This window comes from Taudactylus pleione, unplaced genomic scaffold (assembly GCF_031769625.1).
Source record: "Taudactylus pleione unplaced genomic scaffold, aTauple2 ptg000115l, whole genome shotgun sequence".
Lineage (NCBI taxonomy): Eukaryota > Metazoa > Chordata > Amphibia > Anura > Myobatrachidae > Taudactylus > Taudactylus pleione.
In genome coordinates, this window is record NW_028284517.1 from 3,382,204 (window position 1) to 3,398,061 (window position 15,858).

The window sequence follows — 15,858 nt, forward strand, 5'->3', positions numbered from 1 at the left end:
TTTTACAAACTGCAATAGATCCCAGCAGCTCTAGGCGCCCCTGTATGCTGCGCAGGCTCTGGGCTGGTTATTTAATTACCCCCTCATTGCAGTCACTGGAACACAAGTACGAACCACTTAGTGGACATAGGAATGTTTCTAGATCAGATTTCAAAGTTCAGAAGTAGAAACTGTTCTGTATCTACTAATCAGACCTCACTGGTGGTGAACGTGGAACCATTCTAATCAGACCTCACTGGAGGTGAGCGTGGAACCATATTAATCAGACCTCACTGGAGTTGAGCGTGGAATCATACTAATCAGACCTCACTGGAGGTGAGCGAGGATCCATACTAATCAGACCTCACTGGAGGTGAGCGTGAAACCATACTAATCAGACCTAACTGGAGGTGAGCGTGGAACCATACTAATCAGACCTCACAGGAGGTGAGCGTGGAACCATACTAATCAGAGCTCACTGGAGGTGAGCGTGGAACCATTCTAATCAAACCTCACTGGAGGTGAGTGTGAAACCATACTAATCAGATCTCACTGGAGGTGAGCGTGGAATCATACTAATCAGACCATGTATTCTATACATTTTTATATTACTGCCATGCTTTAGTATGTAAACACAGACCACTGTGCAAATATCCAACAGGAAGCATGCTAATACATCTGTCACTGACCTTGTTATCTGGGAGATCGATAGCAAGGCCAGGACAGAACATATTACAGTGCTCTTTTTTAAGAAATAAGTAGAGCAAGGATGTATGGGTTTTTTTTGGAAGAACTGAATAGAGCAAGATTATCTTACTTTAATGATTTATATTTATTACCATACTGAACAATGTGATGTAGAACTGAACAGCTGGAGACAAACATCCTATAAATGTCTTTTTTTATGTAAACAAAAGAAACTGCTAGAAAAATTAAAGATTTCTGTCAGACTTGTAATATGGACCCAATTAATTGGGTTTATGTACAACTCCTATAGAGCGAGATCTTCACACGTCCATGCTACAAACTATGCATGTGCAGAGCAAGTGCCCCCTAAGCTGCTGCACGATTGCCATGGTTCGCACGTTAGGGCATCAGCCCCGTTTTCTCGGAGTGACGAGGCCAGTGCCTGAGTATCCTAATTTAGAGAAGTTGTTATAATTAGTTATTATGGCCATTTCCGTCTTTGCAAAATGCCTTGTAAGTGTTCATTTCCCGGCAAGTGTGTTCAAATCGATAAACATTTTAAATGTATTGTGTTTCTGTGTGAGGGCAAACATCAATCCTTTACTGAGTATTGATACTTCAGATTGTGATAAATAGTGGGATGACAAGCTGAATATATCTTTGTTTTTAGGATCTACCCCCTTGTTTGCCTCATCTTCTGAACTTTTGCTTCTCAAAAAGAGATATCCTATTGGATGGCATCCATGCCCTCACATCTTCATTCACAGATAAGCTATTTTATTCTGTATGATATAGCTTGTGTGCTGTATGTATTGCTCTCACTTTTGAAACGTACATATATGCTATGGAGACATCTTTTATTGATATATGAGGCATCTCATAAGTGAAGTATTCTCTTCTGGGAGGAGTACCGAACCTGCAAATTTAAACTCCTGCAGTTACGCTTTTGAACAAGTGTACATTTGGTATGCATATTATCAAATTATTTTCAACCATAATATTACACTATCTGTCACGATCCTGAAGGCCGACCCTCCAGATACACCAATCTGAGAATCGCCGCCCATGACTTTTACAGGTTACCCTCAGCATGTGTGGTTAACTAAACCTGGTAAATGCCACCAGCAGAAGAATATAATGTTAAAGCATAAAGTAAGCTTATACTCTTACCTGCACACACATTTATCAATACTTAGAAAAGTAGGTAACATGAGTCATATGAAGACTTGGGTCATAAAAACAAAGATCCAGAACTAGAATTAATGTTTAATTGAAGAATGTCTTCAAAGCTTATGTACAAAAGTTTACAAAGAATATAATAATGTTAAAAAAAATCACAGTTACTCACACTCTCCAGAAAATAAAATAATAAATGGGGAAACAAACCATTCGGGACATGGCGGATTAAATGGTTCTGGGACGAGGCCTTCCCAGTGACGAACTCGGGATCATCTGTATCCTTCGATAGCCTCATGCAGGATGAACCAATGGGTCAGGGTTGGCTGACATATTTAGGCCTGCTTTTTCCAGGCACCCCCCTCACCCCCTCCGTGGGGATGATTTTACCCTTTTCAGCTCAGAGTGGATTGTTTAGCTGGCTGAAGCTCACGGTTTCCTGGCCACCTGAGCAGGGGTTCTTTAATTACACACTCAGCTATATTTGAAGTTTGAGGAACAGGCCTCAGTCAATAAACATGCCCAGTGACTAGGTGAGGAGATTCACACCCCTGGAGACCGAATGTCTCCCTGGTCCATCCATTCTTTTGATCACTGTCCCCAAACAGAACACAGGGCTCTTAATGACTGTTTTAGGAAGACAGACCTTCTTACATCCTCGCTTGTCCAGCTTCAAAGGGGACTAGTCAAGAGGGGTTTTGTCACCTTTCCACACACCAGACCTCATGCTGATTAGAGTACACAGACTCTAGAATAACACTATACAAAGGATTGTTACATACAACTGTACAAGAGGGAAATATACATGTTATTACCAATACAAATTAATTTGGAATTATGCCCATTCTGAAATGAAATTAGCTTTTCTGCTACACTATCAGGCCCTTGTTCTGTCTCCATTTGATTCTACAAATTCTGCTGACTCACCAACGGTTTACTGCAGAACTGAGCTGCCACCCACCTTTTTCAGTGCAGTATTTTTGCCTGTGGTACGGCCTGCCCTGTGCTCCAGGCAGTTTCTGATAGTCAGAGGGGAGGCTGACCTTGTTGCTGCCTCACCTCTCACCTCTCCCTGTCATACTCCAATGAAAATAGCAGCTCAACTCTCATTAGCAAGTGGTAGGTGAAGAAGATGCTGGGTATAAATGACACAGGAGCATTATGGCAGTGGTAGTGCGCTGTCAGAACCATCTGGATAGGTCGCCTGATCATCAGAGTTGTCCATCAGAGCTATCACATCTCTCACTGAGAAGGGCGTGACCCTGTTTTTTTTCAGTGCAGTATTATTGTCTGTGGCACAGCCCCCCCCCCATGCTTCAGGCAGTTTCTGATTGTCAGAGGGGAGGATAACCTATCAATACCTCACCGCATGTCTCTCCCTGTCATACTCCAATGAAAATAGCAGAGTTTTCCACTGTTACAGAAGGACTATAATCTTCCCTTATATTAAGAATAAAGATATTAGTGTGAAGTTAATTGAGCTATTAACCTTGCAATGTTTATAAGTGATAACATATTGATCGGCAATAATTATATATATTATAAATATATCTGAACTAGAAATAATAAGTAACAAGTGTAAAATAAATAAAAGCTTGCATATAGAAAATGCACGATTATAGGAATATATATGTGTCTAACTTATCGAAGATGTCAGAATGCCAAGAGGTCGCATTATATAACATGTTGTTTCTTATTTTGTGCCGAGTGTAATCTATAGGCTCACAGATGCTTCCTGAGATGGCGGATCATAGAGGACTATGCTAAAATATACTGTCCACCTTGCTATATGAAGATCGCGGGCTAGAGATATTAAGGTCCATCTGTCACCAGTGATTGCGCTCTCTGATAACTTGGAGAAAGTCCACATAAAGGTGGCAGCAGCACAGATTAACACCATCCCCCTTTAATAACGTTCACTGATGAATTGATTTCCAGAACACTGCAGGGATCCATCAACCAACCCATAACTGATGGGAGGATGCCTGGAACCGTGCCAACCATTTATATTTAAAATGTCTGATTAAAAGCAACAGTCTTTAATTAGAACTCATTTGAATATGTAATTGATAGGCACAAAAGTACAGGATAAATAGCAGCACTGAAGTGTAACCAGTGGGTTAAATAATTAATTTCTACATAGGTATATAAGTTGTAATACACAACTGTGCTAGGCCCCATTGAGGTTTGAAAAGAGTTTGTATTCATGTAGTTCTAGTCTATGCCTAGACTGGTCAGATTCACCTTTGGGGTCAGACAAGACATATATTGGGGGGCCTATACTTGTACCTGTCATTATCAGAAATGTATAATAAGCCCTTAAGACCTTATATGGTGTTAGTTGTAGAAAGTTAGCCACATTGCAATAGAATAACCATTGTAAGATGTGCAGAGATGCTAAGCATTATGGGTTACTGAAAGTGATGTCCATATTCTTTAGACAAAGAGGGGCTTTGAGATAGTGTAACTCCAGACATTCTAGGACACGCCATAACTGTATTTCTTTGTCCTGATTATATCTTAGTGCTTACTGAGCATGTGCAAGAGATAAGAATGGTCCATGCTATGTTGTACCAATCAGTGCTTGATAGCCAGTATGTAACTAATATGGGCTTAATATCTGGAAAGCCAAACACCCAGACTATGGTATATAAATCAAGACCTAGACAAAGGCTCTTTGGCTCGTGCATGGACCTGAGACTGCAGTAGAGTGTCTGCAATGTAAATTGAAAGACCTGGGCTTTGTGAAACAAGGGCTCCCCAGATTAACATGAACTACATCTTATGTTGAAGATAATGAATCACCGGTGTTATCTGAACACATAGACAAAAGTATACTGTATACTTTGTATGTTTGTTACTTATAAATAAAGTGTGTTAATTTGTACTCACTCAGTTGGTTATGTGGTATAACCATTCACTTCGATCAGAACGAAACACGCCGTTATGCACTGAAGCCATGTGAATGGAGCCTTTGGATTGAAGCCTTAGGCATGCCTAATATCAATATTACTGATTTGTAATCCCCTGCTATAATATGATATAAAAGAAGAATTTTCTCTTTACTTGGTTTGGAAAGCAAAAGATATTTAATTGCTCTAATTCCACTGATGTGAATATGGGGACAAGAGTTAGAGACACTGCATGGATCCACACAGTTCTCTGTTCCTGCAGGATGTGTACGACAGGTAGGTAGCAGATCATGAGGCATCTTGTCTCCACCTGGGCCCCCAGGTTCTGGGTTTAGCACCCTACAATGGTGATTTTCTGGTCCTCCTGGATGTTATTATTTTATAACCCCTCACCCGGGCGCAAGTCTCTCTTGGTGTTACTGAAAGATGCCCCCTCGTCCGGGCGCAGGTCTCTCCTGGTGTTAATGAAGGATGCCCCCTTGTCCGGATGCAGGTCTCTCCTGGTGTTACTGCAGGCAAAGGATTTTCTCTGCTTGTTGATGGTATTACCACAGATGCCTCTGCCAATGGCTCTGCAATCAGAAAGAGATCCAACATTGTTATCGATATGTTTATGTGGATGGACGTACTCTGTGTCCTACAAGTCGCAAGTTGGCTAAGGCTACTGTAACATGAAAAGGGCCACACATCGATTATACTACAGTGGCATTAACCCAAGACTGGTAACTTAATGATAGTTTTCACTAATGTCTCATTCTACCACGTAAGTGAAATATAAGTTATGATGTTAGATACTGTACTACCTAGTAATAGGTGACAAATGACAGGGGAAAGTACTTGCCAGCAACATCCTTCGGCTTCTCCAGAATGGAGGTACACTCTGCACAGGTCCATGTGCTCTCAGCAGATCTCAGGGCTGAGCAGGCGAGGTGGGTTCCCACTGACCCACAGCAGTGACACCGAATTATACACCATTCACTGAAAGAGGAGACACAGAGGATAAATCTACAGCTGGAGCTATAAATCTCAGTGATGGTGCATTTCGCTACAGGAAGAAATGGCCCCTAAGATACTAAATGTTTTATTGTATTCTAGAGAGGATTAAACAATTTGGCAGCTTATAAGAATGTATACATTTTAGCAATTCTACAGCAAACATTTCCCAATTTGTAGGGGAGTTATAGTATACAGTTGTGTCCAAATACATCTAGCCTCTTTGCGTGCCCCTCTAGTCGCGCCATGCCATGGCATGACTCTGTAGTGCTGAGAGTATTTTTATAAATTTTTTTACCTTCAAATGCAATTTAATCAAACAGTGATGAAAGTAGGACGCACAAGCAACTTCTGCTGATTAAAATCATATGTGGCATGCCTATATTCTGTGTGTGACAGCGGGTGTATCTGTATGCAAAATGCTACGTTACAGTGCCAGTGGCTACTACACTGTAACAGCTGATACGCCACCCACACAATGGTTGATACGCCACCCGGCACAATGGTTCATATGCCACCTGGCACAATGGATAAAACGCCACCCTGCTCCCCTCATTCTTTTATTTTGTGGGCATGGAATATCATAATGTATCTCTGGTGCCGAATAGAAGAGCAGCCGGGAAGAGAAGCCTCTGAGCCGCCCAACCAGCACAGTGAAGCACGATAAAGAGAAGAACTGAATTATAGGGCAGAGGAAGAAGATAGAGACGGAGGAGCAGGTGAAACCAATAACAAAGTGGGCAGCGCTGTCAAGAAAACCTAAGGTACTGGAACTCTGATAAAGATTCCAATAATACAATTTATTGAATACATATTAGATTCACAACACATATAAAATATGGGATACATTCAGTATCCCGGCGCATCCTGTACCCATCCCATAACATATATAATAACAGAAAACGATTATAGTAGCCAGGTTCTTGGTGTCGGCCTCTTAGTAAGCACACAGTAAATGTGAAAGATATCAACCTCTTAGTAAATACACCGTCACATATATTACGCATACACCCAGTAGATCCTTAGCTAATAAACGTAGGGTCCTATTTATCAAGACTCTAGGCCGCATTAATCATGTGGAATGAGCAGGGGAACCTTCCCAGGGGCTGCTGCTGGGCCATAGCACACTGGCAGCCTTTAATAAATAAAATGCGAAAAGTTTTACCTGCCGCTCTCGCTGTGAGTTCTTCCATGGTCGCAGCGGCAGGGATCCGCATCGCACTGTTGGTGGACCTGCAGTAGTTCTCCAAAGGCGTTGTTCTCCAGTTCCCAGGATGCATCTCTGAAAGGTTAATGTGAGGTAATATCGCTGATGTAATTAATCAATGTGACATTACAACGCTTTCTTCTGTCTGTTTCATCTAGTCCAGTAGTCCAGTCTGGGAAGTCGTCGCTATGGGTCTCGCTACAAGGGGGGTGTGCTGTCGATGGTGAGTGACAGCACGCCCCCTTTGGTGGGTGTGCCGGGGGCGTGACTGGCCAGACCGAGGCATTCCCATGGGAACGCCTACCATCTGGGGCCGGCCCCACTGACATCACAAGTGATGTCAGTGGGAGAGCTTTCGGCTCTGATAGAGCCAAAAGCACTCCAGGGCTTGCGGCAACGAGACCCTACCAGAAGGGTCTCGTCGCAAGGCCGATGGTCGCGATGGTCTTGACCATCGTGACCATCTTCCTGGCCGCTCGCTATAGCTGTGGGTGGTCAACCACAGCTATACGAGCGTCCGGGAGGCCACTCTAAAAATTCAGAAGGATGGCCCTGATTCAGAGCGAGCGCTTTATCAGAGCGTCCGGCTCTGAATCAGGGCCATAGACCCATAGTCAAGTGCCCATAGTCTTATGGCTGGATTTGGCAATTTGCTTACTAAAGAACTGATAAATCTCTGTAAATTATAATAGGACACATTTTGCTTATAGCATTTCATAAGTACGAAACACAAGGTAAAATAACGGGATGCAAGCTTTTGTTTCCTTGTTTAAGCTACACAAATGCACAGTTAATGTCGGCTCCAGTTTCGTCTCTGTAATTGGTGTGGGGGGGTGCACACCGCCACTGATGCCATTCACATCATTATTCCGTTGATAGCTTTCAAAAAATGCAGCCAGCACCATGTTCCAGAAGTGATCCCCAGAAACATGGCAGCTGCATCATATGTACGATATAACGCCAGATTACTGTGTATGCACAGGGGATTCTGGGTAAATTCCAGATTGTTGGTGATGTTCTGTGCATGCGCCAGTGCCATTTTTTTTTTAGGGGGAGGGGGCTCACAGAAATCCTCACATGGGCCCCCTCCAGTCTTAAAATGCCTCTGTGATGGAGCTGGATTCTATGTTCTAGATAAAGACAATTGTTACATATACCTGTGGGGAATGTAAATTCCCATTTGCAGCATCTCCTGCTGGAAACTCTCCATGTTCTGGCATATGGGGCACTTCAAGAAATACTTCCCTGCATTTAATGCCTGCATCTGTAATGTAAGAAGTTCAGATGAAATACCAAATATATATATATGTACAGTCATGAAGCAAACATCCTGCACAAGAGCTGACGAGCGAGGACAAGCCGACCAGCCTAACGTCAGGCCGCATTCGCCATAATCCTTCATATACAGAGAGCGGACACCGGAATCAGCTTCAAACCCTCCACTCCATTGGCCGTCATTCCTCGGCTCTCTCCTGGTTGGCCTCCTCCCGGTGACTCCGATAGTGAGGAGTAAATAGTAAAGCCATAGCTCACCTGCAGACAAGTCCTGTGGAACCAAGTGTTTTTGCAGCAGGGGCTCTTAATCACATCATATGCAGGGGCAGGGGTCAGCTCCTCCAGGCAGATGGTACATGCACTTACTCCGTCCTGTGCCGCAGCCTTCTGAACTGGCCGATGCCTTGGGCAAAATGATCTACAGGGAAACAAATATTACAGAATAAATAGTGAGAAGTTCAAACAAAAACCCCCACTGTAACGGAACATACATACACAGCGCGATCGCACGCCAAGACATAGTGGGTGTGCTAATGCCTTGCCGTACGATCGCCTGCCTTCCCGGATTTGCATATGCCAGCTGCGTGCGAACGCATCTAGCAAGCGGGTCTGAATCGGGCCCTATATACCTAGAAGCAAATGGATTACTCACGGAAACTCCTTGAAGTACTGGAATATAAATTCCTTTTCCTGGCCACAGGGGAAGTGCACTGTCTCAGTGCAGCCCTTCCTGCTGCAGCGTATGGAGGCGCCCATCCTCTTGCACACTGTGCAGGGCTGCAAAACATGATTAACAAATGACAATACTGAGAAAAACACGAACAATGAGTGTAAATAGGTCCCCCACTATAAATAACCTTTGTTCTAGATTCCTTTACTTCCTAATAATAGAACAGTCACTGTATATAACACTCAAGTATAGCCAGGTCCTCTGCTAACCACCTTAGTGGGAGAGATAGAAAATAGCTCCTCTAAGGCTTCCAATCATAGCTGCTGCGGCTGATCGGCCGTCCTTTAGAGAGACCTATGGCACGTTAATCTTTTTTCTTTCTTTTTTTTATTTTGGTGAAGTGCAAGTGCATATGTCTGAGCTTCCAGTCCTCTGTGCATGCAGGAACTGGCAAGCTGGATCACACATGTGCATTTAGCAGCACACTGGCTCGAGGAAGCAAAGAGATCTGCATTACCGCTGACAGGCGGCATCACTCTGTTTCTTTCCACAAGCACCCATTGTCTGCTCTGCATCCAAATACTCACTACAACCACAGTCGGTAAACCATCAGGACACATGAACAGTAAAAAAAGCACAGTGGCCAACTGCGCCAACACCTGCAATGCATTAACCTCTGAATTAGGTCCATACACCAAAACATTTTATATAAATACGACTCGACAGAATCTGTCGGCCACCTTGGGAAAACACTTCTGATTGGCTGAGTGGCTTTTGACCTTTCTGGTCATGTCAGTACCACAGTCATTCTGCACCGCGGCTCCAGGCGGAGCCGTTCTCACTGCGGCATCACAAAGCTGTTTATTTTATTCTTTGTGGATTATCAGGGAATAGAATAAACTCCCAATTAGGCCCAATATGTGTCATTCAGTTCTCCGGTGACTTCACATGACATGAGAAAGTAACAGCACGATCGGCTCCTCACCTGCTCTGCTGCCCGGCTGGCTGCCTTCCGCACATCTGGGTACAGGAAGCCATAGAAGCCTTGCCTGTCACTGCCCCTCTGCAGCACACCGCTGGATAGTAACTGGATAGGAGAGAGGGGAGATGTACTTATGGCTGTCACCACTGCTGCATTTATCTATAACAATTAGGAAGACTTATATCTCTAACATATGCTCCAATATAGTTTTATCATGTTTTATGCACTTAGCATGTTAATGAAACTGTGCAGATAACTACATATCCTTAGGGGAGGGCTCCAATAATATTTAATGCCTAAAGTTAAAAATGAAACAAAATATGTTTTTTTAAATTTTTCCACCATTTTAATTAACAGAAAATGTATGGTTTCATTTGGTAGAATAATTTGTTGCCTTTATGTGGAGGGAGCTATCACACTTATCGCACCCCCCCAACCCCATGGCTTTATGCTAGGCTGAGGGGCTCACAAAAAGGGGTATTTTTAACCTAAGGGTGCATAGCCATGCCTCCCACAATTAGGACACACCCCTCTCCCTGGGCCCATCTCTTTACATCCCTGCCCAAAACACCCACAAGCCATCTCTCTGCTTCAAAGGCTTACCGTGACTTGGCTCTTATCAGCATTGGCCTCCCGGGTAGAGGAGATTGAGACATTTGAGTAAACATTTACATTATCACCTTGTGAATATAGGGCCTGATTCAGGATGGATTGCAAGTCTGTAATCGCACGCACCCGGCCGCTGCGAAAATATGCTATGAATGCATTGCGATCGCAGCAGTATACTCACACACCCACCACTTCAGTAAGCTGCCCACTTCCGCAATACCTTGGTAGTCTGCGAAAGCATCGGTAACATAGAGTAACATCGGACCCAGACGCACAGTTGTGGTAGAGATGACCTGACTCAGAAATTGCTAAACTTCCTGTCAGTACCTAGAGCTCAGGCTGCGTGTGCCGTCGCAGGGGCTTAATTATGCACGCCGCTGTAATGGCATTCAAACGCACTGGCATATCTGCGTTCCTTTGACCACTGCCCCTCGCGATCACAGCGGCCGCTTCGCACACTGTGATGCATACGCATGCGCAGAACGCGAACATCGGCAGGGTGCGTGTGCATCCGCAGACTTGCGTTCCAAGCTGAATCAGGCCCATAGGACAAAATGATTATCACATTTGCATAAATATTGCAGATTGTGATAAATGTGCACCTTACTGTGTAACAGGCTGCTTTCAGCTGCTATAACTGATGCTCATCCATCATTACTTTCCATACTTACCAGGCAGTAGTGGTGGACAGTCAGCTTCTCCTTGGCGTTATGCAGCAGCTCTCCATACTTGGGCACATCATTTTCTGCACGACCACAGAAAATGCATGCTGTGGAAGCAAGGCAAGACGTTATGTATGGTGTGTTCTTCATACAAAACACAAATCACACATTAAACCAGAACAAGTACATGCAAGATAGGTGAGGGAATGTAGTTGTGAGACAGAGGGTAGAGAGAGCGATGCTCGACCAGGTGTGTACCCAGCTTTACTCTGTCAAAATTACAGATATATTACTGAAGGTTAATAAAGACTTCTGGCTCCTGTCTTACCTGGATCGGCTTCTAGCGATGAGCTTGATGCCGAATCTCTATTAGTCTTCCGCTTTCTCTTACTAAAGATAGAGATGCAAAAACAAAATTGTAAATTATAAGTGCAAATAATAATCCTCCTTTATGTATATGTCATATATAATATGTTCTGTGGATCTCAAGGTGCTGCTGCTGTATAATCTTACCTTTGTGGATAGTGTAGCTATTTTTATGGGACCAGATAAGCAGGGGTTAAAGTGAGCTGGAATGCGGTGGTACTGAGTTCAGTCAGTTATATATGAAGGGGAAACAAGTCCCTCCCCTGCCCGCAGCCCTGCAGCTGTGCCCAATGCCAACCGAGTGACTCTGCCTCTGAGAGGAGTCACTAAGTGACAAGCATCACCCCATGCCACCTGCAGTAAGGGCACGGCATCACCCCATGCCACCTGCAGTCAGCGCACAGCGTCACCCCATGCCGCCTGCAGTCAGCGCACAGCGTCACCCCATTCCGTCTGCAGTCAGCACACAGCCGTGTCGTCAGAGACACATTTTAGGATTACTTCCCCTTATGGTAAGTGGGGCGGTGTCATGCGACCAAAGTACAGCATGAGCGCCTTCACTTTAAAAATATGCCCCATAACGGGCGGCAGCAGAGTCCGATCAGCTGAATGCGTCTTGAGCATGTTTATGCTAATATATACAGTAATGTTACTGTTATTATCTATTTACATTATTACAGTGATATTGGTAATGGGTTTGTAGTAATAAGGCATATATAGTTCTGCAGCTCAGATTACATTAGTCTTCATTCTAGCACACTCTGGTCTGTATCTCCGCAGTGTGTTACATCAGCTGAGTGTGCTAGAAGCATCAGAGCAGAGAGCGACACCCCAGGCAGAAAAGAGGAACGGCACGGGCTGTGACAGGTGCAGGGTGCTAGAATGAAGACTATTACATTGGCCCCTGAGAACAGAATTTTGATACAGCATAAAACTGTTCCTAATATTCCAACATGACAATAACAAAACATAACAATTGTTTTCTTGGATCATTTTGAATTTAGCTTTATTAGCGGATTGGATGGTTTATAATGAGGAGGATGAGGGCTGGTTGTGTTTCCAGACTTATCTTAGAGACAACTACATTAAAGAAGTTTGTGTAGAGCCAACCTGCAGCTCTCCAGCAGTTGTGAAACTACAAGTCCCAGCATGCCCTGCTACAGTTTTAGAATTCCCTAATAGCAAAACTGTGGCAGGGCATGCTGGGACTTGTAGTTTCACAACAGCTGGGGAGCCACAGGTTGTCCAGGCCTGGTGTAGAGGATGAGAACGCTTGTTTAGTACTAATAAAAGAATTCAAGTGGTTTCATATGAAAATAAAAATAAAAACAATTCTATTATATGCTATTATGTAATGGATTGATGTGATATTCTATTTTTTTTAAACAAATTTTGTAATTGTCATTTTCTATGGTGGTTCAATAAAAAAATAAAATAAAAATAATAATAATAAAAATAATAATAATAATAATAATAATAATAATAATAACAATCCCCACAAAAACAAACAAACAGTGAAACATTAAAGTATCTCAGCTTCTGTTTCAAAGAATTTGAAGCACAATTATAAGTTAATCAATTTTGGATGCTATCAATGTTTGTGTAATTAGTGACAGTATTGATGTACTTAGTGATATAAATTAGCTATAATTGGTGTTCCACATAATTATAAATCTGATCATAAATATTACATTTGTAACAAGGAAATCCCTATTTTTAAAAACACAACACAGACAGTCACTTACCTAGACGAGGCCATGAAGCCTCACATTTAGAGTTACAGCCTCTCAGATGCTTCTCCAGTAGTAGAATTAGAGAAAATGTGCTTTATAATAAAAACAATACACCTTGCTAGGATTCTGTAACTATAATGCAAGTCTCTGCTGAGGGTGAGCCTCACTGGCTGTCCTGTGTTATGACATCACTGGCCACTGTGACATCACTGATTTGCATAACCATGGCAGGTCAGATATCTGACACAGGGTCTCCATCATGCACATGCAGGGGCTCCATCAGAGAGTTATGGGGGGTACAACACTAAGGGGGCCAGACTGCCTGGGGGCCCACTGTGGCCAGAAACACAGCCTAATTCCTCTGTACTGGGCCCCATATTTCTCTGCACACATGTACTGTACCTGCTGCCCGGATCACTAGTTCTCTCACACCAAAGAGAGTCATTCTGGGGCAATAGTGAGCTCCTTGTAATAATAAGCAAAGATAAATCAGGGCAACTCCATGAACTTAGTTTTCTTTCTGAAGTTATTACCTCTTAGAGGGGTATTCAATATGAAATGTTAACTTCACTGCCGCAGTTAACGTTTCATATCGGAGTTTTTTTCTGCGTTAAGTCTGGTGCGCGCTCCCGCTTATCCCCGTATTCAATATAAAATTAACGAAAACGGGAAACTCCGAAGTTGAATTTGCGTAAAGTTACAAATTTTTCCTTAAAATAATTGTAAGACCTCCCTAAAGTTGTAAAAACATGGGGGAACACTATGGGTACCCCCGTTTTAGCCTTTAATTGAAAGTCAGGGATTTAAATAGCTGCAGCAGGTGTTTTTTCCCGACATTGAAGAAGTGATGCAGAAGAGCACTTAGGTTATTTCAAATTTGGGGTACATGAAAATGGGTACTAGCATATTTTGATGTCCCTAAAGTAAGTTTTTAAAAATTCTGCATTTGTGCACCTGCTGCTATAAATCTATTCTTCAAAACACCTGCCGCATACTTGCAGAATAGCCCTGAACCTATTTCCTTATTGTTTAACTATTTTTTCCCTTTTTTTTTTTTGCACCCCAATTTTGAAATTAATTTTTTGGGGTGTCCCTATTTTTTTTATTTTTTTTTCACTTTTTTTGACACAGTTCTTATTTAAATGTCAATCTCAGGGGTGCAGGCTATTTTTTTTAAGCCTGCACCCCTAAACTCCAATTTTGCACTTTTTTTCGACACCTATTCAATGGTGAAACGTTATCACCGTTTTTTATCAAAGACTTCTCAAAACTGCGATAAGGCTTTGATATTGAATACAGTGTAAAAGTAAAACCTGCGATAATGATGTCATAATTGCGATATTAATGCAAAAACGATGTTATCGCACCCATATTGAATACCCCTGTTAGTGTAGCCCCATGTACTCTATTAATGCACATTCACATCATACTCTGCAATAAGCCTGTGTACCAAATTTGCTGACTTCCGAGGTGGAAGACAGGTTGGCTCAGCAGGGAGAGGGGTGTCGCAGGAAATTAGTAAGAGGGGGGAGGGTCCCACGGGAAAACTGGAGCCAGATCAGTGGTCCAATCTTTTTTTATTAAATTGGCAAGGTGCAGCAATGACGTGGCTGCATCTCTTGTGCGCCTTAAAAGGCTGCACCCTGGGCCTGGAGCAGATGCTTGTTTGCTCTGTAGTAGTACAGAATCCGCACTGTAGAGTTAGGTGACGCAGGTTAGCTATGCTGATATACGCCGCGCCCCCTGATCTCTCCTCAGTGCTGCTGCTGCTGCTCCATTAGGGCTAGAAGGGAAATGTGCTTCTGATGGGAAGCTGAAGTTTGTTTCTATCTGCTCCATGAACAGAACGCCAGTGTGCCCCATGGTCTTCAGAGTGCCCCACACCACACCCACAGCTTTCCAGTGTGCCCTGTGCCCTACACACAACACTCCAATGTAACCCTCACCCTTCCAGCGAGCCCCATGCCCTACACATGGCCTTCACATGTTACCACCTGCAAACCAGAGGTTCTCACATGCCAGCCGTTGCCCGCTAGCATGTCTATCACATCAAGTAGGGGAAGAAAAAAAGGGGGGAATTATCCATAGTGGTGCACTAAACAATACATAAAACATAAGTTTTATTAATTTGTATACATAATAGCGTGGCACTAAAAAGTGAAAATACAGTATGTTTAAAAAGAATTTGGTGTGTGTAATGTAAATGAGTGTATTTAAAAAGGCGGCGTACGCTCCTGATCCACTAAATGCCCTATTATAGATGTTGAGTATAGGTCAGCATATGTGTGTGTCTATCAGTATAGACAATTCTATTTCCATATTGATCTCACATACAGGTGATGCACTAAGTACTTCGGTTAATATATGTATAGTATGTCATATACCACAGCATATCAGGAATGTTATTCAATAGAAAAGAGGGGATAACAATTCTCCAAAATATGGTCCTATAATTATTTGTTATCACCTCACATCTTGTACCTCTTGGTATAAATAGATTTATTACTTCTATTTTTGACCAAAAAATGTTACAGCATATGTGCAGTGTAATTCTTCTCTATTGCTGCTACACTCATAGCAACAGATTTTATTTTTATTTACATTTAC

General features: G+C 42.9%; 1 protein-coding gene across 1 annotated transcript; it reads right to left on the reverse strand.

Moving 5' to 3' along the window:
• Positions 1-5,093: 5,093 nt before the first annotated feature.
• Positions 5,094-13,277, reverse strand: LOC148524884 (G2/M phase-specific E3 ubiquitin-protein ligase-like). Its single transcript, XM_088471598.1, has 11 exons — positions 13,264-13,277; positions 11,481-11,542; positions 11,162-11,259; positions 9,885-9,986; positions 8,882-9,006; positions 8,488-8,647; positions 8,112-8,218; positions 6,913-7,029; positions 5,596-5,732; positions 5,252-5,326; positions 5,094-5,164 (listed from the first exon to the last, which is right to left on the reverse strand). The coding sequence occupies exons 1-11, from the start codon at positions 13,275-13,277 to the stop codon at positions 5,094-5,096; spliced, it is 1,068 nt and encodes a 355-aa protein (XP_088327724.1).
• Between the last annotated feature and the right edge of the window lie 2,581 nt (positions 13,278-15,858).

What these genes read in the sequence shown, in the direction of transcription:
- LOC148524884 (XM_088471598.1), bottom strand. An exon ending in CCAGCCGGGCAGCAGAGCAG is followed by an intron (nt 9,007 to 9,884) that starts GTGAGGAGCCGA and finishes CATGTTTTGCAG; the next exon opens with CCCTGCACAGTGTGCAAGAG. An exon ending in ACTCACAGCGAGAGCGGCAG is followed by an intron (nt 5,733 to 6,912) that starts GTAAAACTTTTC and finishes CTCCTCTTTCAG; the next exon opens with TGAATGGTGTATAATTCGGT.